Raw genomic sequence first — 25,291 nt, 5'->3', positions numbered from 1 at the left:
TGTGGATAAATCCCTCCCTCCAAGCCTTGAGGGCTTGTGAAGACACATACATCTAGATTAATCCACAAACTCATACTCTAAAAGCACAACATAGTGCAGTTTCAATCTCATGATGTCACTCATAAGGTTGAAAACCATAAACTAGGACATCCCCATTGACGTCATCAGCGCCCAACAATGGGTGTAGACCACAGCATAAACATATGCTCTCACACATATAAATCCACACACCCACACATACTTAAGCATCCATTTATACAAAGGTCTTCGTACTGCAAAGGCTAGTACTAAGGAGAAAAAGTATGTATCTAGATAGGTCCGTCCCTGGATTTGGATGCACCTATGGTCTAGTTTGCAGCCGAGGAAGATCTACTTTTTCTGGCTGGCCACCCACAGAGGCTTGCCCATAGGCCCGTGGTTGGAGCAGATGCGGGTGGAGTGGCAGTGTCACTATTGCTCTACTGGTGTTTTGGAGACGATCCCTCACTGTCTTTGGAGGAGTTGTAGTGCACAGAGGATCTGGATGGGAGCCCTCAGGATTATGACACGCATGCAGTGCCTTCACAGGGACTACACTTGAGGGATGGTGGCCTGGTTGACTGAGCGAGGTCATGCATTCCAAATTGATGAGGTCTCTCCAGCTTACCACATACAGGGTCGGAGCATTCAGAGAATAGAGCTCCATGAGGCGGTCCCTCCTGATAGCCGAGATCCTCATTACCCTTCGGAGGATAGCGTGTGGAAGGTAGCAACCAGTATCATGGCGTGGAACATTTGGGTTGCTCGTTGTAGTTTGATAATGGGTGAGCATCCGGTTCCACCCTCGGCTACCTTGGTCGCCATCTAGCATGATATCGACACCCTGCGCTCCACTTGGAAGTGTGGGACCCCGGGCGACTATCGCGGGGAGCGCACGTTTCTGCAAGGCTTGGCCTACAGGAGTTTTCTACATATTCACTCCATGAGGGATTCGCTGGTTGTATAGTCCCCCCACTTGGCTGCGAGCTCCTGTAGCAAGAGATTCCCTATGCAGTGAGCTGGGTTTCTCTCTTTCATCCTTTATTGGTTTTTTTCCATACTCAGCACCTATGAAGTTTTCAAGCATAAGGTTCCTTTCTTTGCCAAAAAAAGAAAGAAGTATGTATCTAGATGAATCCAAGAACATGCCCAAACTCATCCTCTAAAATACAACACATAGTGCAGTTTCAATCGCATGATAGTCAATCATAAGGTTGGAAAACATAAATCACATCACGCATAGTAGGGACTAGCTACTGTGACATCCCCACTGACGTCATCAGCACATAACAGTGGGTGTAGACCAAAGTATAAGCATATGCTCTCTTACATACAAATCCACACACCCACATATACTTGAGAATCCATTTAAAGGTCTTCGTACTGACTTTCTGTCGGCACTCCAGAGGTGAAGGGCAGGCTCAGTCGTGATAGGCTAGCACTAAAGGGGAAGGCTAATCAAAAGTAGTCGACAATCTCTTCATTCAAGCTGCTTGTGAAGACTAAACAATTTCATTTGTCTCTCCCAAACGAGCATCTAAGCAAAAAATGCTTTAGATAATTCAATTGATAGGGCAATGCATCACTAAAGATAGAAAGAATTATCGCAATATCAACAAGTCGCAACATGGACGAAAATTTCACAAGGTGAAATTTGCATGTCTTAAATTTGCATACCCTCGTTTCATTGATTTCTACTTTTATAGAGGAGGGAAATACCCATTGCCAGTGTATTAGGTGGGCTTGTTTTACCCACTTGATCGTCATCATCAAGAGCCACCCTCGTGTAATCATCACATACCCAGGTATCCTCTCATACTGAGACAAGGGCTTACAATAGCCACAAGATAGTGAGAGAAGGGCATCAATTGCTTGGAGCATCATCATCATTTTTTGTCAACTTTGAACATAGAAAAGGGATTAAGTCTTATTGTTATCTGGTTCAATTGTGTTTCCATTAGAGAGTTTCAATCATTTGCTTGGGTGTCATTACTTTCATGATCGATCTGCCTATCAAAGCACACACCCCACTCACATAGTCTATGTGACACAGTAGTTGAGGAATGATGAGTCAAACCAATGAATATCCCCTTCCAGAAGGTGCTAGGTTGGATGGAATCAACTATAGCATCTGGAAATTCAAGCTTGAGAATATCTTGAAAGCTTGAAAATGTAGGCCATCTTCTAGTGGTTCTAGTGATGCCCTATAGGCCATGGTATGTGCCTTGTAGGCATAAGTGTAGGCACTTGTAGTGTTAGTGCCTTTTAGGCCACATAGGACACTTAGTCCTATGTGACACCTAGGACACTTAGTCCTAGGTCTACGTACAAGTACCTTGTACTTGTATCTTTTCATTATCTAAGATTTGACGTGACGACTAACTCAGCAACTCTTTGCTACCTGCACTCTCTCTCTCTTTCATTCGATCCTACAATTATATCAGAGCCACGCATCTGCTCCCTGTCCCCGTACAGTCCATACCAACTGCCCGTAAATTTCTGTATCAGCTGTCCATACATCCGTCATACCTGTGATCAGTACACCCGTTGTACATTTCCGTACCTACGATCAGTACATTTTCATACCGCTCTTCGTATCTGTCCGTACAAGGGTATCGTACTGTGCTTCGCCGTACAGTTTCGTACTTCGATCACCATACAGTTCCTTCAATACTTGCGCCGCCATACCAGTTGCATACCTGTGCTGCTGTACATCCTACACCCACGTACTTGCATCGTACACCGCACAACCACCGTACTTGCGTACCCTACATTGTACAGCCACGTATTGCTTCGTACAGCGTACACAGTACCTCTTCCGTACGATCATACATCCGTACATCGTACATCATACGGTGTACTTGATCTGGTACTTGAGCTGTCCGTACAGCTAATACTTCTCTCGAGGTCTCCGTACAGGTGTTGCACGTACAAGGTCACATTCAAGACATTGGTATTTTTTGGGGCTTTCAATTCATTTCAGCTTCTTTGGTTGCAAATTCCTGCAAGAACATTGGAGCTTTGGGATTTGGTCTGCAATTTCTCGTTTAATTGCAATACATTGGGTCAGATTGGAGTACATTGAGTCACTTCTGCAGGATATTGAGTCAGATTATCATACATTGGGTCACATTTGCAAAAATTTCAGTAAAATTTGGGGCTTTTCTACATTTGCCCTCTTTTTGGCCTATTTGTCCTCAATAAATTTGGGGCTTTTGCCAGATTTGCTATTTTTTGCAGTGAACATTGCCTGTCACAGTCACATTTGGGTCAGATCTGCATTTGCCCTTTGATTTGGGTCAGAAATTTGCAGATATCTGCTGTCATTTTCAGACAGGCAGCTTTTTGCAGTGATAGCCTTGAGGCTTTTGGGTTTTCAGGTCTTTTTCAGGATATCACATTTGCTATGGCTGGGAACAATCAAGATTTATTTAGAGTTCTTCGTGAAGATGATAAGTTGGATGGCACCAACTATCCGATGTGGTCTTATCTCATGAAACATATTCTTGTTGCAAAGCATTTGTGGAATATTGTTTCTGGGGCTGATATGAGGCCAGCCAATGCTTTAGTGGTTGCCTCTACTGCTGGTCCTTCTGCAGGGGGTACTCCTCTTAATGCCTCTTCCTCTAGCACTCTTGCCACTGCTCTTCCAACTCAAGAACAGTCAAGATGGGATGCAAGAGATGCAAATGCACATTCATGCATTGCTTTATCATGCAAGAGAATCATTATTCCACACATCCGGTCTTGCAGGACAGCAAAGGATGCTTGGAATAAATTGGCTTCTCTCTATCAGATTCGCAATGAAGCTCGTGTTGCATATTTGAGAAGGCAATTACAGGAAGTCAGTATGAATGAAGGTGACTCTATGGATGCATACCTAACAAAGGTCAAGGACCTCATGGAACAGCTTGCCAACATTGATGAGGTGGTGCCAAATTCACAGCTTGTCAGTACCACATTGAATGGACTGCCAGATACATATCAAGGGTTTGCTACAACCCTTCGATTAGTGGCCATGGGTAATCCAGACCACTATTCTTTTGATCAGCTAGTTACTTTGCTTTTGCAGGAAGAGCAAAGTAAAGCTAACAGACAAGCCATTATTCCTGATCATGCATTTGCTTCACAGCAGACAGGAAGAGGCAAGGCTTCCAAGCCTATGGGCAAGCCAAAATCTGCGCATAGCAGCTGCAATTCCTCCCATGCATCTAAAAATACAGCAGATAAGGCAAAGAAGAAAAGATGCAACTATTGTCGCAAGCCTGGACACGACATTTCAGAATGCAGGAAGCGCATTGCTTCAGAGAAAAAGAAAGCAGGATTGACAGTTAATGCCTCACATGCTATTGAATCCCATGAGCCAGCAGATACTTCACATGCACATGCTCTTCAGGATAATTGGGCATGGGCTGTCCATTGCTCATTTGATCCCTCCAAAGCTGATGCACTCTTTACTGCTAATGATGCTCAGTCTTGGTACTTTGATAGTGGTGCTTCCAAGCATGTCACATCTTGCAGACAGTTGTTCCATTCTTTAGCTGATGCACCTCGAGGGGGGACTGTTACGTGTGCTAATAATGCTTCAACGGCTCCATTATTATTTGGGCATTCAGTTTGCTCATGTTGAGGGGGGTATCATGATGTCTCAGTCCAAGTATATTGGACAGCTCCTTGATCGTTTTTAGTTTGAGGATTGCAAGCCAATCTCTACTCCAGTGGACCCTGGCTTCAAATTCTCAGCTCATGATGGGAGCCCACCATGTGATATCACTCTTTATCAGCAGGCTGTTGGATGCCTTATTTATTTATGTCACACCAGAGCTGACTTACAGTATGCAGTATCTCCGCTCAACAGATTCATGCACATGCCCAATTCACAGCATTGGCAGGCAGTGAAGAGAGTCTTCAAATATCTCAGAGGCACTCAGGATTTAGCCCTCTTCTATGGTGAACATGGTTCACTTACCATGCACGCTTACACGGATAGTGACTGGGCAAGATGTTCCGACACCAGAGTGTCACATACTGGCAATTGTTTTTTGCTTGGCAATTCATGTATCTCTTGGCTCAACAAGAAGCAACCAACAGTTGCCACGTCTAGCTGTGAGGCTGAGTACAGGGCAGCTTTCACCGCTACAGTAGAGTGTGTTTGGCTTCGACAGTTACTTACAGATCTTGGTGTTTGCCAGACATCCTCCACTATTGTCTCCACTGACAGCCAGAGTGCTTTGGCCATTGCGTGTAACCCAGTGTTTCATGCGCGTACCAAGCATATTGAAGTTCACTATCATTATGTTCGGGAGCGGTTGTCAACAGGAGACATAGAGTTGTCCTATCTTCCCACAGAGGGCAACATAGCATATATGTTTACAAAGGCACTTCCTCGTCCCAAGTTCGAAGTCTTCCGACAGGCTTTACACTTGGTTCCCTTTGTTACATGATCTGACATCCCTTGTACATTCATAGGTGGCTATATCCTTTTGGATGAACATGTGCCACCATGACCAAAAACTACCAGGTATTCTGAGACGTTTCCAGAGTACTTCAGCCCACCATCCCATGGAGGGGGGTTTGTAGGCCATCTTCTGGTGGTTCTAGTGATGCCCTATAGGCCATGGTATGTGCCTTGTAGGCATAAGTGTAGGCACTTGTAGTATTAGTGCCTTTTAGGCCACATAGGACACTTAGTCCTATGTGACACCTAGGACACTTAGTCCTAGGTCTAGGTACAAGTACCTTGTACTTGTATCTTTTCATTATCTAAGATTTGACGTGACGGCTAACTCAGCGACTCTTTGCTACCTGCACCCTCTCTCTCTTTCATTCGATCCTACAGAAAACTATGGGGAATAAATGAGGGGATTCAAAACATCCAAGAGAGAATTTCATGACTTATGATAAGAAGAGCTAATAGGATGCTCCCGTGAGGAAACCCAAACCATAATTCTCAATCCAAATATAAATCTGCATTTCGTTAAATCCATGACTTGAAACAAAGACGGATTTGTACAATTTTACACCAAATCAAACATCCACAAACTACTTCAAAACGCTCCATCTAGGAGGACCAACCTCCACTAGATGAGCTCAGAATGTCACAGAGATAACTCCTCATACAAACGAGGGTTGCATGAGGGTTTGCGCTCTTTTTCTGGCATTTAAATGGCTTTGATAGCAATTCGAAACGGGCACCAAGGCAAGGTTTAGCTAGGCCCAAGCCTGGGTGTAATCCAAGTTCTATTCTAACACCAATACCTATAGTAAAAGCAAAGTTCGCCATGACACCTCTCCAAGTTGATGCCATCTTTCATACATTTACATTCATCCACAGAGTTTGGGACTTACCTCACTAGAGACGGTCCTGGAGTTATCCAGTCAACTAGTAAAGAGTGGGGTAGACACATGGTATGCACGTATATCCTGTTCGAATTATTGCTATAATTTAGCAGTGACCAATGTAATATAATAAGTAGGTTAAGGGCACTTTTCCCTCACTTAGAGGTTTTTCCCCCTAACCACAGTTAGTTCACTAACTATGGTTAGTGAAGGATAAGGTTTTGTCACTTAGACAAAACCTATCACTCCATTCAGTTGTATCTTACTCTCATCTAATTGCAACTACGTTTTCAGCTCTCACACTCTCCTGCTCTTGTTCTCACCTTTGCTCTCTCTCTCTCTCTCCCATTCTCACATTTGGTATCAGAGCAGGTTAACCCTGCTCTCTGCTTCCTGCTTCCTGCTCCAGCTCGCAAGCTCCATGTGTTCACCTTCCGTACAGATCGTCCGTACAATTCGTACGAACTGATACCGTACAATCCGTACTATACCTGCGACGCCCGTACCAGCAAATCCTGCATCATCGCCGTACAACCTCTACGTGCATACCCGTTCCGTACAGACCTGTGCCGTACTGCAATTCCTACGCAATATTTGTCCGTACGGCTCGAAACAGTCCGTGGAGCACCGTCCGTACCAACGCTCCGTACGCCGTATCATCGTACCTGCTCTGCTCGTCATCCGTACCTTGTACGGATTTCGTACGCTGTCGTACAACTCTACGCACTAGCTCTGTATTGAATCGCCATACAGTCCGTACAGCTCCTGCAGCCTCTTATGTACCATACATCGTCGCTAGCCGTACATCGTCCGTACTGCACGTGTGGCGCCGTACATACCGTACAACCTGCAACAGACATCTCATCCGTACAGTACGGTCATCCGTACTTCTGTCGTGCAGTCACCGTACCAGCAGGGCCTTCTTGCTTCGTGCATCAGTGTTTTCATTGCAGGGCCTTCCTCAGCAGAGGATTCTTTGCAAGGGCCACTTTGCAGGTGTAGTTTTTGCAGGTGTAGTTTGCACTTTGCATTTTGTGGATTGGACAAGTATTGCAGGCAAATTGCAAATTTATCAAGGTTTTGGGGCTTTTGTAAAAATTTTGGCACACATTGCAAGCAAATTGCAAAGATTGGCCAAGAAATTGGGGCTTTTGCAGGAGATTAACTATTTGGGTGAAATTTGGCTCAATTTCAACTCCAAATTTGGGGCTTTTGTTCAGAAATTGCAGATTTGGGGCTTTTAATAAATTTGCCCCTTTTTGGTTGCAATTTCAAGCCACAAATTGGGGCTTTTGTGTTGGGAGAGCAATTTGACAGGTTTTAGTTCACACTGCCTCTCTGTGAGTGCTTTGAAGCGCTTTTGGCAAGTTTTGGGAGAGATTGGATGCTCTGGCAGATTTTTTAACAGAGATTTAAATTGCATTTTTAGCCAGTGTTTGGCTGTGTTTTTTTGGAATTTGTGAACTCCATTCCCAGCAAGGGAATTCAGATTTGCATTTGCTGTATTTTCTTTCTCAGCAAAATCAGAATAATTTCGGTTTCAATGGTCTCTCACAAGAGGACAAGCTAGATGGTACCAACTACTCCCTCTGGAGTTTTATGGTACGCAATATTCTGATTTCTCGTAATTTGTGGGAATATGTAAGTGGGGATGAGTTCCGGCCAGCAAATGTGGCACCTAATACCCCTCCCCAACAAGGAGGAGGCAGAGGTCGTGCACAGGGTACAGCTGCAGCGCAAGTTATTGGTGCAGTTATACCTACCACTCCAGAGCAGAAGAGATGGGATTCACGTGATGCTTTAGCTTTGTCGTGTATTTCTCTTTCAGTGAAAAGATTCATCATTCCACATATCCGGTCGTATAAGACCTCAAAGGCAGCATGGGATATTTTGGAGAGCATGTATGCAGCTCGGAATGATGCCAGGGTGTCTTTTTTGAAAAGAGAATTGTCTCATACACATATGGAAGAGGGTGACTCCATGTCAGTGCACCTCACAAAGCTACAAGATTTACGAGAGCAGTTGCTGAATATTGATGAGATCATTCCTGATTCAGAGATGATTACCACTACTCTGAATTCTCTTCCTGAGTCTTATCTCAGCTTTCATACCTCGCTGAATTTGTCGTTGAGGGGGGGTGCAAATCCTCTCACTTTTCACGAGTTGATAGGACTTCTGCTGCAGGAAGAGCAGACCAGGAAAAACATGGCTTCACGAGCAGGTGAACATGCTATGCTCTCAAAATTCAAGCCTAAAGTAAAGGGACAGGCAAAGACTTCAGCAAATCAGCCTTCCAGTGGTTCAGGACAGCCTTCTCAAAAGGCTAAGGGTGATGCAGGTAAACCAAAGAAGAAGGGAATATGTCATTACTGCAAAAAGCCAGGTCACTACATTGGAGAATGCAAGAAAAGGCTTGCAAAAGAAAAGAAAAACAACTCCGGTATGGCTGTCTCAGATTCAGCTCCTCATGCATCTGACAATGAGCAAGCTACAGCCAACTTTGTGGAGCACGACTATGCCTTCTTGTCTTGCATTTCAGACTCTCACTTGGCTGCTCGGGATAGTACAGCCACTTGTAATGATGACACTTATGCTTTTCTGACATGCAGTTATGATTCTTCCAAGGATGCATCAGCTTTCACTGTCAATGAGACACATAATACATGGTATTTTAACACCGGTGCCTCAAAACATATCACTTCCAGGAAGTGTCTCTTCACATCTCTGCATCCACCATCTGTTGGTAAAAAGGTCACATGTGCCAACAACTCCTCCTATTCAGTCCATGGTACAGGAGAAGTTGAACTTACAGCCATTGATGGCTCAACATTCAGAATTTCTGATGTCTTGTATGTGCCTGGTATCACAAAAAATCTACTTTCAGTGTCCACTCTTAACAGAGCTGGATTTCAGGTCATTTTTTAAGATGACAAGTATGCAGTCCATGATAGAGAGCATGACTATGCCTTGAGATTGTCTGGCACTCTGTTGCGTGGTCTTTTTCAGCTTGACATGTATGAGAAAAGACCAGCACATGCTCTTACAGTTTCCACTCCTACTGCTGCTATGCAGAATGCGGAGTTATGGCACGCGAGATATGGACACATGCATTATGGCAGCTTGATGACGCTTCAAAAACATGCCATGGTTGATGCATTGCCTCCTCTTGAAACACCTCCTCCACATGCCTGTGAAGGGTGCATTCTTGGTAAAATGCACAGACCTCCTTTTAAGAAGGATGGATCAGTTAAAGCTGTTCGAAAATTACAGCTTATACATAGTGATGTCTGTGGTCCAATGAGGACTCCATCATTGGGTGGTCATCTTTACTTTGTCACTTTTATAGATGACTACTCCAACTACACTTGGGTTTATGGGCTGAAACGCAAATCAGAAGTGTTTATGGTCTTCAAACACTTTGCAGCCATGGTTGAGAATGAATCCAGACTCAAGATACAGACATTACGCACAGATAGAGGAGGGGAGTACTTGTCTGCAGATTTTGATGCTTTTTTTAAAGACAAGGGCATTGTACATCAGCTTACAGTGAGGCTAACTCCTCAGCAAAATGGGAAAGCTGAGAGAAAAAATCGTACTCTTATGGAGATGGATAGATGTATGCTGAAAAGCAAAAAATTGCCTCACAAATTTTGGCTTGAAGGTCTCATGTGTGCCAATTATGTTTTAAATCGGGCACCCACAAAAGCTTTGAAGACCAAGACTCCCTATGAAGTTTGGCAAGGGAGAAAGCCTTCTGTGGATCATTTCCGTGTCTTTGGATGCCTTGCATATGCTCATGTGCCTGTTGAGTTCCGGCATAAATTGTCTGATAAGGCAATCAAATGCATTTTTGTTGGGTATAGTGCAGAATGCAAGGGGTACCGTCTCTACAATCCTGTCACACGCAAGATCATTGTCAGTAGAGATGTAATATTTTCAGAAAATTCAGCTCACACTCAAGCTGAATTTGATATGCCTTCTTCTTCCGGTGATGTCTTTGAGGGGTTACTACCCATTGCCTTGGGTTCCCCTGCTGATATACCTGATGAAAATCAGAATTTTCAGATACCTCCACATGCTCCGTTTCAACCACAGGATGTCATACCACCTCCACAAGCCGTGGAAGAGGTTGTTCAGCAAGAAATTGCAGATATACATGCAGCAAAAACAGTCCCAAATTGGCTGTTACAGACTCTCAGGGAGAGTAAAATTGATGCTCCATTACCTAGCAGAACTCGGAGTGCAGTAAGGCATGGGGGAGGTGCTCTTTCAGTTGAATCAGCTTATGCAGGTACTCTTCTTGATGAAGAGGAACCTGAGACATTTAAAGAGGCACAGGATAATGTGCATTGGATGAATGCCATGCACAATGAGTTGCACTCCATTAAGAAAAATCAGACATGGGAAGTTGTCGATTTGCCACCAGGTAAACATGCCATAGGTACACGGTGGGTTTTCAAAGTTAAAAGAAAGCCAAATGGCACCATTGACAGGTACAAGGCAAGGCTGATCGCAAAAGGATATGCTCAGAAAAAGGGCATAGACTATGAGGAGACTTATGCTCCTACATCCAAAATGACAACCATCCGGTCAGTCATAGCAATGGCTGCAAATTTTCAGTTGAATGTTCATCAATTGGACATAAAAACAGACTTCCTTAATGGAGACTTGTTGGAAGAGGTTTATGTCAAACAACCTCCAGGCTTTGAAATTTCACGAAAAGCACTTCAGGTATGCAAGCTCAATAAAGCTTTGTATGGGCTGAAACAGGCCCCACGTGCATGGTATGCAAAGATTCATGCCTTTCTGACCAGCAAGGGGCTGCACAACAGTCCAACTGAAAGCACCCTCTACATCAAGAAGGATGGGGGGGATATTTTAGTCATCATTCTTTATGTAGATGACTTACTGCTCACAGGGTCAAATGAAGATAATATTGCAGATTTTAAAGCTGAATTGCAGACCACTTTTGACATGTCAGATTTCGGGCTGCTAACATTTTTATTTGGGGATCCAGTTCACTCAAGAGCAAAGTGGCATCGGTATGTCTCAATCCAAGTATGTGCAAAAACTCTTGGACAGATTCAACATGCAGGATTGTAAGCCCATAGCTACTCCCATGGAACCGGGGCTGAAGCTTACAATGCATGAAGCAGGTGAATCATTTGATGTCACACTCTACATTCAGGCTGTTGGATGCCTCATTTATCTCTGCAATACACGACCTGATATTCAGTTTGCAGTTTCTCAGGTGAGTAGATATAAGCACAGCCCAAAGACTATGCATTGGCAGGCTGTAAAACGCATCTTCCATTATTTCCAAGGTACCAAGTCTTTTGGCTTGATGTTTCCCAGGGGGGGTGACTTGCAGATGCATTCCTACAGTGACTCAGATTGGGCTGGAGATTATGACACTAGGCAATCCACAAGTGGCAATTGTTTCTTTTTGGGCAAAGCTTGTATTTCTTGGTTGAGCAAGAAACAATCTACAGTGGCTACCTCTTCATGTGAAGCTGAGTACAGGGCAGCTTTCACAGTGACAGTTGAATGTGTTTGGCTGCATCGTTTATTTGCTGATCTTCATCTTTCATTGGAGGGTCCTTCTCCAATTCTCACTAATAGTCAAAGTGCTATTGCAGTGGCAAAGAATCCTGTGTTTCATGCTCGCACGAAGCACATTGAGGTTCACTAACACTACGTCAGAGAGAAGTTGCATGCAGGAGAGATCAGCATGATCTATGGGTCAAAACATGACAATGTTGCAGACATTTTCACCAAAGCACTTGACACGGTATTCAGATGGACATACTTTCCCTTTCATTACAGAATGGATGCGCCTCCTGAGTCAATCCCACGAGATGAGATCAACCGTATCATATGGTTAGATCTCCTCTAGTTCCATACATCTCAGACTTAGGAGGGGGACCATGAGCTCCCCACCAAGATCCAGTTCTATCGCGACCACTTCCAGAAAGTATCGGAGGAGGGATTCACCATCAAACCCCAGTATCTCGAGGAAAGAGGAGTCTCACGTGCACTGATGCGGGTTTCGTTCCACCAGTTAAGGATTGAGGTCGCGAGAGCTACATGTATACCCAGAGAGCAGCGGATCTGCATGTTATGCACATTGGGGGCGGTTGAGATAGAGGAGCATTTTCTTTGTGCCTGCCCGACCTATATGAGATCCAGGGACGCTACCATTGTCTCTACTTGGACGCTACCACTGTCTCTACTTCGAGAGGAGCAGCTTCGGTTCACTCTCACAACTGATCCACTTCCATGACCAGGTATGCATTGGGCTCTATCTGATGTAGATTCGCCGGCACAGGGAGACAGTACTACAACAGATTAGAGAGCAACATGTGAAACCGACCTTTGGAAACTCCAAAGGGTGGTGAACAATTAATAACCAGAAAATACCATAATTTCAGCCACTTATCATGTGGGACTGAGGGCTTAATCTGAATCATCCTGGATCCCATAATCACCTATAGCCACTCAAATTTCCTCCACTCTGTCCTTGGGAGATCACCTCCCCATAAATGATGCTGCATACATGGCAGTCGACCGCACTAAAGTATCGAAGAGGCAGCCCTTCATCGGTGGATCCTAAAACTGTGCCTCGAAACACTATCTCTCTAGTCGGGCCAAGGCAGTCTATCCCTGTGTGAGTCGTGCCGTGGCAGCTTGGGACATCATGAAGATGCAACCTGTGAAAACTGCTCCCAAGTATGTGTAGGACTGCACTATCTCCACCAGAGAGAGAGAGAGAGAGAGGATCGACACAGATATGAGGTAATGGCAACTGTATATGAGGTAATGGCAACCTGTGAAAACTGCTCCCAAAGTCCCACACTCCCAAATGGCGTGTAGGGTGTAGATGATATCCTCCCAAATGGTGACGAGGGTGGCTGCTAGAGAAACCTAAAAACTGCAGTGGGCAACCCAGATATTCCAAGTAGTGATGTTGGATGGTGTCTCCCATACACTATCCTTTGACGATGGCAAAGGGCGTCCTTGGATCCTATAAGCTGGAGAGGCTAGATCAATGGAGCCAAGTGAAGTTACGCTACATCCGTTGCATCCTAGCAACAATCCAAAGGGCACTCATCCAAATCCTCAGCGCTGCAGGGCAACCCCAAAGACAAAGCAGGATTGTCTCCAGATCTCAATCTACACAACAGAGGTATCTACTACTAAAGCACATCTACTCCAGCCTATGCCAACAAACCTCCATGCGCCACCATCCAAAAGAAGTACAAGATCTTTCATGGCCTATGGCTGGTCCAAAGTTGTGACTAGAAACATGAGATAACCTCTTGGGAACCCGCCGCTCCACCCAAGGCTCTCTCTCTATGAAGCCAGATTGCCACCTCTAGCTGTAGACGTAGGTTAATGTATGTTGTGTATGAGAAGAAGGGCAGCTCCTCCAACTACCCTGAGTGCCCTACTCATACTCGCCAAAACCACTCACTCGGATCCCACTGAATCTCTTGAAGAAGTCGACCCTCCCAAAACCAAAGACACCACCTCGCCCCCTCTTGCCCTAACAAGACTAAAACTAGGTCGATGGTCCAACCCTTTCCCAAGCGGGCCCACTACCGTGATCTTTTGCCACTCGAGCAAATCCAAAATCTCTGGGTCCCCCGCAGTCTCGAGCTAAAGAAGGCCTCCATGCCGCACTCTAAAGTCTGCAACGATCGGAGAAAAGCGACTCTTACAGAGACTTATCCTGAGGGCACCCCAATCCTACTTGTAGTAAGGTGGGGGGGCAAGGGTTTGTCCCCAAAGACTTTGGGATCACATTTGTCGATCTCCACCATCCGAGTGCCTACCCCTCCCCTCAGATAAGAGAGTGCCCAAGCTCATGCTTCTACCTCTACAGGAAGGAATCCCCATGACCGAAGAGGTCAGTGCGCCCATCCAATAAGCTCCTCTGCCTTGAGTCCCTCCAAGTCACGAACCTTCGGATAATACATGAGGGACTATCACTCAAACTCGTCACGGCACCTCGAGTTGGGGAGCCGTCCAGACAAGCATTGCCAAACCCTATGGCCACTGACCTCCTGTACGGGGTGTATTCTTGAGAAGCCTCGCGGAAGCAAGAGCTTCAAGGGCTAGGAGCCTAGATAAGATTACATACCACCAACTTGCCCTGCATCTCTGGATGAATGATGCCAAGTCCTCCTTGCCCCAAGGATAGGATCATCGTCTGCTAAGCGACCTTGGCTCTAGTGTTCCTCGTGCCATCTGAATCTGCCCACAAGAAATTGTGCACAAGGCACCTGACCTGCCTCGTACAACCTTTGTGAAAGCGCCAGCAAGAGGTGAGACTATGCACCAAGCCTTGGCCACCAAGGGCCCCATCTGCTAGAGAGAGTTTGGCCGAGCTCCAATACAAAAGCTTGCACCTCGCTCTCAAGCACTGGGGCAATTTGCTGCTTTGTTCAAATGTTAAAGTCCCACTTGGACCTCGATGTCTGCCTGTGCAGAATCCATTGGAACCTAGTGTGGCTCCCCAATCCAAGATCTCTGAACCTCCTTAACCACTGTAAATTGGTCCAATTGAGTGGCACTAGAGGCAAAACAATATCTCATTGAGGCTCCCTGAACCCCCTCAAAACTCTCCATCGTGCCATTCACAAAGAGTGTTGTGTCATCTGCAAACTTTGAGTCCAGTAGTTCCTCCTTTTGACGAATCGGGAGCCGCACCCTATGAGGCTTGCTGCTTGAGAACGCAGGAAGTAGCCCAAAGCCTTTGCCACAAAGAGAAACAGAAAGGGGGAGAGGAGGCAGCCTTGTCGTACTGAGCGAGAAAGTACAAAGGTCTCTCTTGTGTGACCTCCTATGAGCCTCTAACTGGCGCTGCCTGCATACACTGCTGAGACCCCCGAATGCATCTATCTGAGAAGACCAACATCTGCATGGTGCCCTTCTGAAAAGACCACTCCACCTAATCATAAACCTTCTCGAAATCCAAGAGAAGGACAACGATAGGCTGAGACATCCTCCCAAGCCCACAGTTCAAGGGCTCAGCAACACTGTTTTATTGGGGATTATGAGAAGTAGAGTGTTGTCTTTCAATGCCCTTCTCTTTACAGAATTCAATAAATTATGCTGACTTATATTCTTCCCCTTTATCTGATTAGAGAGCCTTAACACGCTTGCCAGTCTGGTTTTCAACCATGGCAACAAATTCCTTCAGGTACTTAACGGTCTCAAACTTCTACTTTAGGAAGTACACCCATGTCTTCCTAGAATAGTCGTCTATGAATGCCAGGAAGTAAACCTTACCTTGTATTGATTTGATATTTAGTCGTCTATGAATGCCAGGAAGTAAACCTTACCTTCTATTGATTTGATATTTAGGAAGTATACCCATGTCTTCCTAGAATAGTCGTCTATGAATGCCTGGAAGTAAACCTTACCTTCTATCGATTTGATAGACCAGAATGTATCAGTTCAAGGATATCTTTTTTTCTTGAACACTTCTTTGGGAACTTTTCACGGCTGTTCTTTCCCATGATAAGTCATTTTCAAATCATTTCTCTTGACTAAGATAAGACAAGCCACTCACAAAACCTTTCCCGTTCATGAGGACTAGACTTTGTATGTTCAAATGGCCAAACATTTCATGCCATTGGATTTCTTTCTTGCTTGATTGAGAGATGTAGGCATGAAAGTCAGGTATAGATGATGTCAATTTATCAAGGCCTTCTTCCTCAATACCCATGGCTATGACTTGTTTAGTAATGGCACTAACAGATAAAAGGTTTTTCTTCAAACCTGGAATGTACAAAACGTTAAGTATGCCCCTTTTTTCCCCCACTGTCGTAATGGTATATTACGAATACCCTTTGATTTGATGAAGTCTGGAGTCTCCTAGTTCTACATGCTCATTGTCACTTTTCCCTAAGTGAGAGAATCAACTCCTTCTGTGGAGTGAAGTGATTGAAGGCTCCGGAGTCAATGATCCACAACTATCAGCTTGACCAGACTTATTTGGTTTAAGATAGCTACGGCTTTCGAGTGTATTTACCACTACGTTCAGACCCGCATTTAGTCATGTCTGTCCTTTTTTTCCAAAGTGGCCAGGCTTCCCAAAGTAAAAGCAAGGTCCTTTCTTTTTTGTGTCATTCTGTTCATGATGATCATATTTGAGACTTACAAGCAAATATTTGCTTTAGTTTAGGACTGAATCGAGGTTTATGATTGTGTCTTTTATTTTTAGCCATGAAGGTTGTATCATGCCGATTGCCTAACCTCCAATGTTGCCCTTTTGGTTTCCTCAGTGTTAAGGTAATCATATAGCTGAGTTAGAGTGGGAGGGGAGAATGCCCTTTGTAAGAGAGCCTGGTAACAATTACAAGTGCGGAAGACTGTTGAGAAGAAGATCAACTATCAGTGGATCAGGCATCTTCTCACCAAGCATTGCTAGTAAATCATCAGGTCTTTGAGCTGATTCAAATGGTCATTTATGTTTTGACCCTATCCCATTCTAAGCCTACTCAAATGTCTTTTAATGACTAAGGCTTTTTGTGTACTACCAGGTTTGTAATGTCTTCCAGGCTTCGGCTGGGTTTTCAAGTTTCTGAGACCAGGAGCTATGTTATCCTTGATGCTCAAATTTATGAGAATGTGCCTGATGGTGGAGGAAATTCTTGAGTTGGTTCACAAACTGTATTACGATCGTGGTACCTGAAGGCTGTCATAACATGTGTGAAGCAGCACGAATTGACCTGTAATCAACTCGTGAGCTTGGAATTCCATTCGTGTTGTTTTGTTTGGCTGAATAGAAAATCGGGCTGAGAAGGGCCATTTTGCAAGCTTGAACAGGATGAAGAACGTGCGAATCAGCAGATTATTGATCCCTGGACTGTTCAAGTGGTTTCTCGGAGTTGTGACACAACCAGAACGGGTCAGATGTGCAGGTCAGGGAAGCTGTTATGTTGAACAAAGAAGTAAGCTGCCATTCTGGTCTGTTCTGGACGACCAGAGAGCTTCTAGGAAGAAGCCACATGTGCAAGAATTGCATACGTTGGAGATAGCATGGAGTGCATGCAAGTGCATGCTGTGCACCTATGCATGCTGGTGCTTTGCGGCATGCAGTTGCTGATTCGATGCATGTAGCTGCATGCAGGCCTTTGCCTTGATTTGTAAGCATATACTAATTCAGGTCTGATGTCACACGTATAGTAAATCTGCATGCGGGCCTAGGTTTTAGGACACGCATGGGCTGGAAAACTGTGCATTTGAGAATATTAACAACAGATTATCCTTTTATGGGCTTGTGCCTACCTAGTTTGGGCATGCATGTGGCCTAAATGCAGTCCTCATATGGACTGCAGAAAAGCATGTGTGCACTAAAAGTTTGCAGGCAGCCATGTGTGTGCATGGGTACTGCATATAGTCCTTGTTTGGGCTGGACTATACTTTTGGCAGTTTGCTTTTATTTCACTCCAATAGGGAGTTAATTTTGGACCTCCAAGCTACAAACAGTCCCCACTTTTTAAGGCCATGAAAGGACATCCAGTGCATGAGATTTTAGGTGGCATCAGTGTCACCCAAAACGTTTCTAGAAACAGGCTTCGGGGTTTCAAATAGAAACGTTATGAAAATCTCAAGAGGAGTTTCAATTGCACTGATAAGAGCAATCCTGTGTCTTTTATGCATCATGTTGTGATCTAGTTCATCAACTTAATAATCTCTTGAGTTCCTTACCAAGTACTACAATAATTTATTTTTCCTTATATCAAGGAGAACATGAAATCCTCCTAATTCATAAGGTAGAGTCATTTGGTCCAATATGTAGGATCCCGTAGGATAGAATAGATGCATCTTGCAAGAGGTATGAGAACACAATGAAATCTCTCTATTATTGTGAGAGAGAAGACTCTCTTTTATAGATAGGGGGAGAAGGTAATACCTTCCCTACATAGTGGCAATCAACCCCTACATCAGTGGGAATCAATCCCTACATCGGTGGGATTCCCTTTGTCTTACATCATCACTTAGGTCACACACTAGACACATCATAGCACTTGATGTGCCTTTACAACCCACACAAACACACATGTGACCCCCCTAGATACACACATGCACCATAGAGCAAGCCGTTGATCATACTTATCTGAACATACCCTCCCTCAAGGGTTTGCCTCTTGCACTGTAAAGGATACATCTAGTCTCATAGTTTCTCATGCCATCTCATGGTGGTCAAGGATAAATCTATGGCTAGGATCTCATGCTAGCAAGGGTTCCCAAGGGTGTGAGGTTCACAGAAATGGGATAGACAAAACACATATCACATGGCCTACATCATATGGTGACCAGAGGTGATTTACATAACATATTCTTTTTGGAGTACTACTCCAGGCAGAGAACCTCAAAATTTGACCAAGTGATGATAAACAAAAAAGTGCTTAAAAAGCATAGTCTTCATAGAAGGCCTCATCTTGTGGAGGTACATCAACTGAAAGTAGATTGGCAGTTTCTGACTTTGTAGTTGCTTCCTTTTTGGCTTTACAATACTTTTCATGGTGATTGTTTTTGCCACAATGTTTGCAAGGATTGATCTTGAAGCAATCTTTTGAGAGGTGATTAGTCTTCCCACAATGTTTGCAAGGTAAAAACTTCCCCTTTTGAGTTTTTATGGCATAGGCTCTGTCATTGCCTCTCCGGAGTTCCATGTGCCTTTCTTCTTCTTGAAGAGCAGTAATAAGATCTTCAAGAGTAGGATTAGGAAGATTTTTCAAAGTGGTAACAACATGATCATAATCTTCAGGCATACTTTTGAGCAATACTGCCATTGCATCATCTGTAGTAATTGGAGAGTTGATAGAAGCAAGTTGAGTCATGAGACTCCGCATATAATTGACATGGGCAACCAAAGGAGTGCCACTAGCCATCTTCAATTCAAAGAAAGCAATCTTAAGTGACAATTTTGAGATGTGAGAGCTAGCACCAAAAATAATGTCAAGCTTCTGCCAAGCTTCAGAAGGAGACTCTAAATCAGAAATGTGATGAATATAGTCATCTCCTAAGCCAAAAGCAATGATGCCATAGGCTTTCTCCTCTCTAGTAGAATCTCTCGGAGCTGAAGATTCTCCAGCATTAGAGGCTGTTGAAGAAGAAGTTGAAGCCAGTTTGACAAGCCCCCAGAGGTTTTCCCTCATCAATGCAAACTTAACCTTCATCTGCCATGTGTGAAAGCCTTTACCATTGAACTTATCCATATTCAGGATGGTAGCCATGAGATTAACCTAGAATGGGCAGTGTCTACTCTCTTACAAGGCTAGAAAAAATTGAAGAGCTTCAAAATACAAGCATTTAGAGTAGCAAAGGCTTGCAACCAAATTCCATACTACAAAACATAATGGAAATGATGTTTTCACTTGCATGCTTCATAGAGGTGACTAAATGAAAGCATTCCAAGCAAATCCAGGTGTAGCAACTTAAAGCAAAGCTGTAGCCATAGTTGTACTGAAGCTATCCAATACTTTAAAACATCAGAAATGCTAAAGTAGCATCTAACGTAGCATCAAACTCACAACATTGTCAAAACTGTCCAAAACAGAGACCTGAACTTGGAGGGTGCAATTCTCACAGCTCATAGCTCTATTCAAAGGGATTTTTATGCAGGAAGAAGGGCCTTATACCAGAGAAGGGCTACCAGCAAGGAGAGGCGCAATGTTGCGTCAGGTCGCCATAGCCAAGCTTGAGAAGACCGACTGGTTTTTCGTCTATTGCGCCTCCATTCGTTGTCCAAATGAGCTCAGATTTCAACAGCAGGTTCCCTTCAGTGTCGTGCAGCTCGGGCTCAGAGGAATTGATAGAAGGATAAGCACAGAGGCGGCATTGCGCGAAATTTCGTCAGAGAGTGTGAGTGTTGGCGTTTCACGTACAGTTGAAATTTCACCAAAAGCTTGCAGCTCGAAGTTCGCCCATACAAGAGAAGTTTGCAGCTCAGAGGGTTTGGGCAATGGTCGTTTGTAGGCAGAGAACAAAGCTCTCAAAGATTTTGGGAAGAAGGAGGAAAATGGAGAAGATGAAAAAACTTGTAGTTTATGCTTGAGATAGCATCTAATGCTAGGCTAGGCTAGATCTAGAACCTAAAGCTCTGATACCAAATGTAGGATCCCGTAGGATAGAATAGATGCATCTTGCAAGAGGTGTGAGAACACAATGAAATCTCTCTATTATTGTGAGAGAGAAGACTCTCTTTTATAGAAAGGGGGAGAAGGTAATACCTTCCCTACATAGTGGCAATCAACCCCTACATCAGTGGGAATCAATCCCTACATCAGTGGGATTCCCTTTGTCTTACATCATCACTAGGTCACACACTAGACACATCATAGCACTTGATGTGCCTTTACAACACACACAAACACACATGTGACTCCCCTAGATGCACACATGCACCATAGAGCAAGCCCTTGATCATACTTATCCCAACACAATATTCAATCACTCTTTTCACAATGTATCAATATGCAAGGTAAACAATAGATGTCAAAAGCATATGCAACCAGCTGGAAATCTATAAAAGCTTACAAGACTGTTTGTGATTGACAGCCATAGCATTTATTTTCTTCCTGTGACCATTTGCATGTTCGTCCCCTTGCCCTGGTCCCAAAGTGTGCAAACATGCGCCTGTATTTGAGTCCCAGATCTATTTTCAGCACTCCAACACCAAACTCAGTCTCAGAATTTGTCAAAGTTACAAAAAAACTATGATGTTTTGGTTTGTGCATTTGTGCCTATGTGACAGTGAGTGCAGTGCATTTATGTGTAAGAAATAATATCCTTGTGGAACCCTAAAACTGCTAAGATGCCTGCCAAGACAACACACTTAAAAAATAGAAAATATGTGTAGAAGAAAGACACATTAAAACATGTTCATTAAACAAAAGAAGTACTTGAAAACAATGTCCCCTGGACTTTTCCAACTCCATGACCACAGTGGGATAACCCACTGTCCATACATTACCCTTCTCTGTGCCTTTAAACCATACCCCACCTCAGTGCATACCAAACATTCAAGAAAGGGGATGTAGCTCCCACTAGCATATTACCAATTAGGTGCCAGGAACATGCCCCCCGGCTAGCATGTAAAAGAGAAAACCTACTTAATTAAGTCCTCCTCCATGGAGACCAAAGAACATGGTCGTCCCTCGAGTCATCCAAACATACCAGAAATATTGAGAGCTTCTTGCATCTCATGAAGCCATCTACATCACCTTTTCTTCCCAGGAAGATAAACCAGCCTCCACACAACAACCATCACCCTGTCCGAGGCACGCCTCTAAACTTATTCATACAATTCACCATTTCGTACGTGACAGTAAGATCTACAATGCAATGGTATATTAACCAATCTGGTCATATTCATTGGCAATCAGCAGGTGAAAAACTCATAAACACAAGCAATCACAAAGTTTGCCTTCAAACTCAGTGACTAAAATAGAGTGGATACACGGAGCTTCCACATCGTGTGTGCCTGTGTGCATGTGTGTGTGTGCCATGCAGACATACATGTACATAGTCATCAGTCCACCTCATACCATGTGTCACAACTCATCAAAAATACATCAGACCACTAAACCCGTATCCAATAATGAACATTTACATTGCAACGGAATTTACTCATTGAAATTTCAGCTTTGTGAGAAGGCAAGCAACCCACAAGGACTGAGACCACTTGGAAGGACAACATACTTTATAATCTGTTTCTTTTGGAGATTATATAAATGGTCTTCCCCTTTATTAAGGGCTACATTAGGCTAACACCTAGCCAATATGTCTTCATTGTAAAATGCTTTAGTCCCACCAAGTCAATCAATGTATATAAAATGCCATGTCACCTCTTGGTTCCAACCTCTCTTGCTATAGACTGTGGGTCAAGTGCAAAGTTGAGCCCTGCTTTGATATTACCTTTCTTTTCAAAGTTGCCATGCCAACACCCAGCCCCTAAACTATAAAGAAGGAAAAAAGAACAACTGGAACATAATCTTATGGAGGACTTCAGCTTACTAAAACAGAGCAACCAAAAAGAATCAGACAGAAAAGGTAACTCCTACCTTGACAAGATTGCTCCCACAAGAGACAATGCATCTCCCGTTGGCTGCATACTCAACAGCCTGAATCTGAGCACCTCAGCACAAAGAATAATTTTAGAGGCACAGACGCTGAAACCAAAAGGATATTTTGTTCCTTTTTAAAAGTTTCTTCATAAGAAAATCTGGTAGCTAGCATTCATCTTTCGGATGGCAGCTAGCATTCACCCTTTCAACACAGAATTATAAATGCGAAATGCTCGAAACAAGAATGGTATACTTATTGCTTTCTAAATGTGAACGGGAGTATTACAGTGCCACTTAGCTTTTTGATATTTCCAGTTTGTGATTAAGCTTCTTTATCCTGGCAGACTAGATATGAATTCGTACAGTAAGAATGCAAAATCCAAAGACAAGGCATGCAGCAAACCTGGCAATTATGCCCAGCAAGTTCAGTTGCCCTTCCAGACAATAGATCATAAAGCAACAGCTCATTTGGTGCCTGCATAAAAAAGAATGTTGTTACAAACAACACCACCATATTTTACTACTGCCGGAAGGCTGTTCCAACCGATCCTCATGGTGAACTTGACAATTCTCTTCCCAGCTAAAATGAGACATCCAGAAGGATATTGCGTGGTCGAGCCTCCTTTTTGAATTGTCATGTCTTGAGTTTGACCTTTAAATCACTACTTTCTTTGTGGTAACTGGCTAGGACATATGTGCATAAGCCATTGAGCAAGCGCTGCTGTGCACTAGGGACAATGGATAGGAGGGAGCTTACTGGTTCCCATTTCTTTCTTAGTCTTCTAAAATAGGTTTCTCTGATGTTGTTGAGCTTCTTGATGAGGGATACTAGGAGACTAGACATTCACAAGATTTTCTATGTGGACATATGTGTCGATAAATGCTTATTAGTTTAACGTTATTTGCTTAGGGGCAATTAGTTAACCCAATGGATAAGCATGTATGGTGAGGCCAACTAAAAGGGCCTAAATTGGTTTATGGGGAAGTGCACATGTAACTAACACTTGAGGAGTCTAGGGCCTAGGACTCTAGACTACCCTTGCATATATGTGAGAGTCACAGTCTTTTGAGCCGTACAGGCGAGGAGGTGGCTAATCCTCATGTACCCATATGTTCGTTGATGATGGCCTGTTCCAGTTTTTGTGGCATCTACTTGTATGCGATATAGAGGGCCTTGTCGCATAAATTTGAATCAAGTAACCATCTATTGTTCAGAATAGATTAAGGCGGCAAAAGCGCAAAGAAACAACAATCACAATCCCAAACATGCCCTACCTTCTGTGAAAAATTAGTACATAAAGAGAAATGTAAAGCAAGGATGAGGCTTACAGCATTGGAACTACAAACAAGCCGAGGCAGATTGTGTGGATGAAACCGTACGTCCAGCACCTTCTGCACACCTTGCTGCCATGCAACAATTGACAGAAAAAGGTCAGCTGAGCCTAATGATAATACATATCTAGATGAATCCAGTAACATGCCCAAACTCCTCTGAAAATACAACAAATAGTGCAACTTCAATCTCGTGACAGTCATAAGGTTGTAACCATAAACTCCACCAGGGACTAACTGCCCTTATGCAGTTGCAGTGGGCAGCGGGGGGTCATATCGTTTGAAAAATTCTGTACCTGCCCTTATGCATCAGTGCATGCAACACATGTCTAGCTCAACTGTCTGTACATTTCCATGCATGAATATGCAATAACACACGTCTCTCAAGGATGTCTGTATGGCACATGTGCGCATGCACACGCAGATTCTCCAAGTCACATGCACTCAACAACACATCAAGATTTGCTGATTTATTAGCTAAGAGATAATCAGGTGGTTCTGGCCTGCTGATGAAGTAGACCTTGGGTGCTATCAAAATTAAGCCCACTTTAGGCATGGACATGGACGTGTGTGTGTGTGTGTGCGTGCGTGCGTGTGCATGCGTGCGAAAAGAGTGACTTAGCAACAGTCTCTGTTTGAAAGCAACTATTTTTCTCTGAAGGTTGCCTTTACAAGATCCAAGAGAGGAGTCATGGCCAGTAAATACAGAGAAATTAGAGCAATGATCAGAGCATACACATGCTTGACACTCACTGTTTGAAAGAAGCTACCTTAATTTGAAGGTTAACAAAGCAGAAAGAAAGAAAGAACGAAAGATGTATTAATGTCCGTTGGAGGCCTCATGGGCCTATGGGACAAAGTACCACAAAGGAAAAACTCATACAAGCCTCAGTGGGCTGGAGCAAAGGGCACGCTAGGACCCTTGCTGCTGATCTAAAGAGCTAAATAGCTCGAACAAAATCAAGTACGAATCACATACTAACTAACTAGAGTGGGCTGAGAGCTGGGACTCCAAAATCGGAACCCGGTACTGTGGTGGCCTGTCTGTGAGCAGCAAAAATATCTCATATCTGTGTCTGTCGGCCTGTCTCACGCTGTGGTTGGGGGGGGGGGGGGGGGGGGCCTCCTCGATCTTTGAACCTGCTGGGCTATATTTAGAGTGACCCCTCATCTCGGACGGTCTCCCTTGAGGCAAGCTGTGATAAGCCGACCTCAATAGAGTGTGCTCTGTTGCTCTCCGTGTCGCCAGTGGTCTCTGTGTCTCTCTCTTAGTGATCCAAACTGCCCATATATAGCGAGCTCCTCCTCCACCGCACTGTGTCCTGGAGCTGACTCAAATGCATAAAAATCTATGACATGTCATTGTGCCTAGTCAGCCTCTATACCCTGTGGTCTGATCACCTACCACTGTTCTCTGATCTCTCGTATTTTATCTATCGTAGTAGAGTATCCTTGTGTCGGCGCATCTCAAGTAGATAGAGCCCAATGCAGACCCAATCATGGAAGTGGATTAGTAT

General features: G+C 44.0%; 1 protein-coding gene across 1 annotated transcript in view; it reads right to left on the bottom strand.

The window, feature by feature from the left end:
- The window catches only part of LOC147897690 (uncharacterized), a 73,433-nt gene that overhangs the window by 5,770 nt on the left and 42,372 nt on the right, over positions 1 to 25,291 (bottom strand). Inside the window, exons 10-13 of the mRNA XM_087380669.1 lie at positions 23,772 to 23,846; positions 22,846 to 22,917; positions 22,440 to 22,505; positions 20,914 to 21,031 (exon numbers count right to left, since the gene is read on the bottom strand). Coding sequence (XP_087236795.1) covers positions 20,914 to 21,031; positions 22,440 to 22,505; positions 22,846 to 22,917; positions 23,772 to 23,846 — 331 coding nt within the window. The remainder of the gene's footprint in view (positions 1 to 20,913; positions 21,032 to 22,439; positions 22,506 to 22,845; positions 22,918 to 23,771; positions 23,847 to 25,291) is intronic.

This window comes from Dipteris shenzhenensis, chromosome 10 (assembly GCF_047967505.1).
Source record: "Dipteris shenzhenensis isolate YYH24624 ecotype China chromosome 10, Dip_SZ_1.0, whole genome shotgun sequence".
In the NCBI taxonomy this organism is placed as follows: Eukaryota; Viridiplantae; Streptophyta; class Polypodiopsida; order Gleicheniales; family Dipteridaceae; genus Dipteris; species Dipteris shenzhenensis.
Note: the sequence above shows the minus strand (reverse complement) of the source record. Positions and strands in the feature narration are given on the sequence as shown.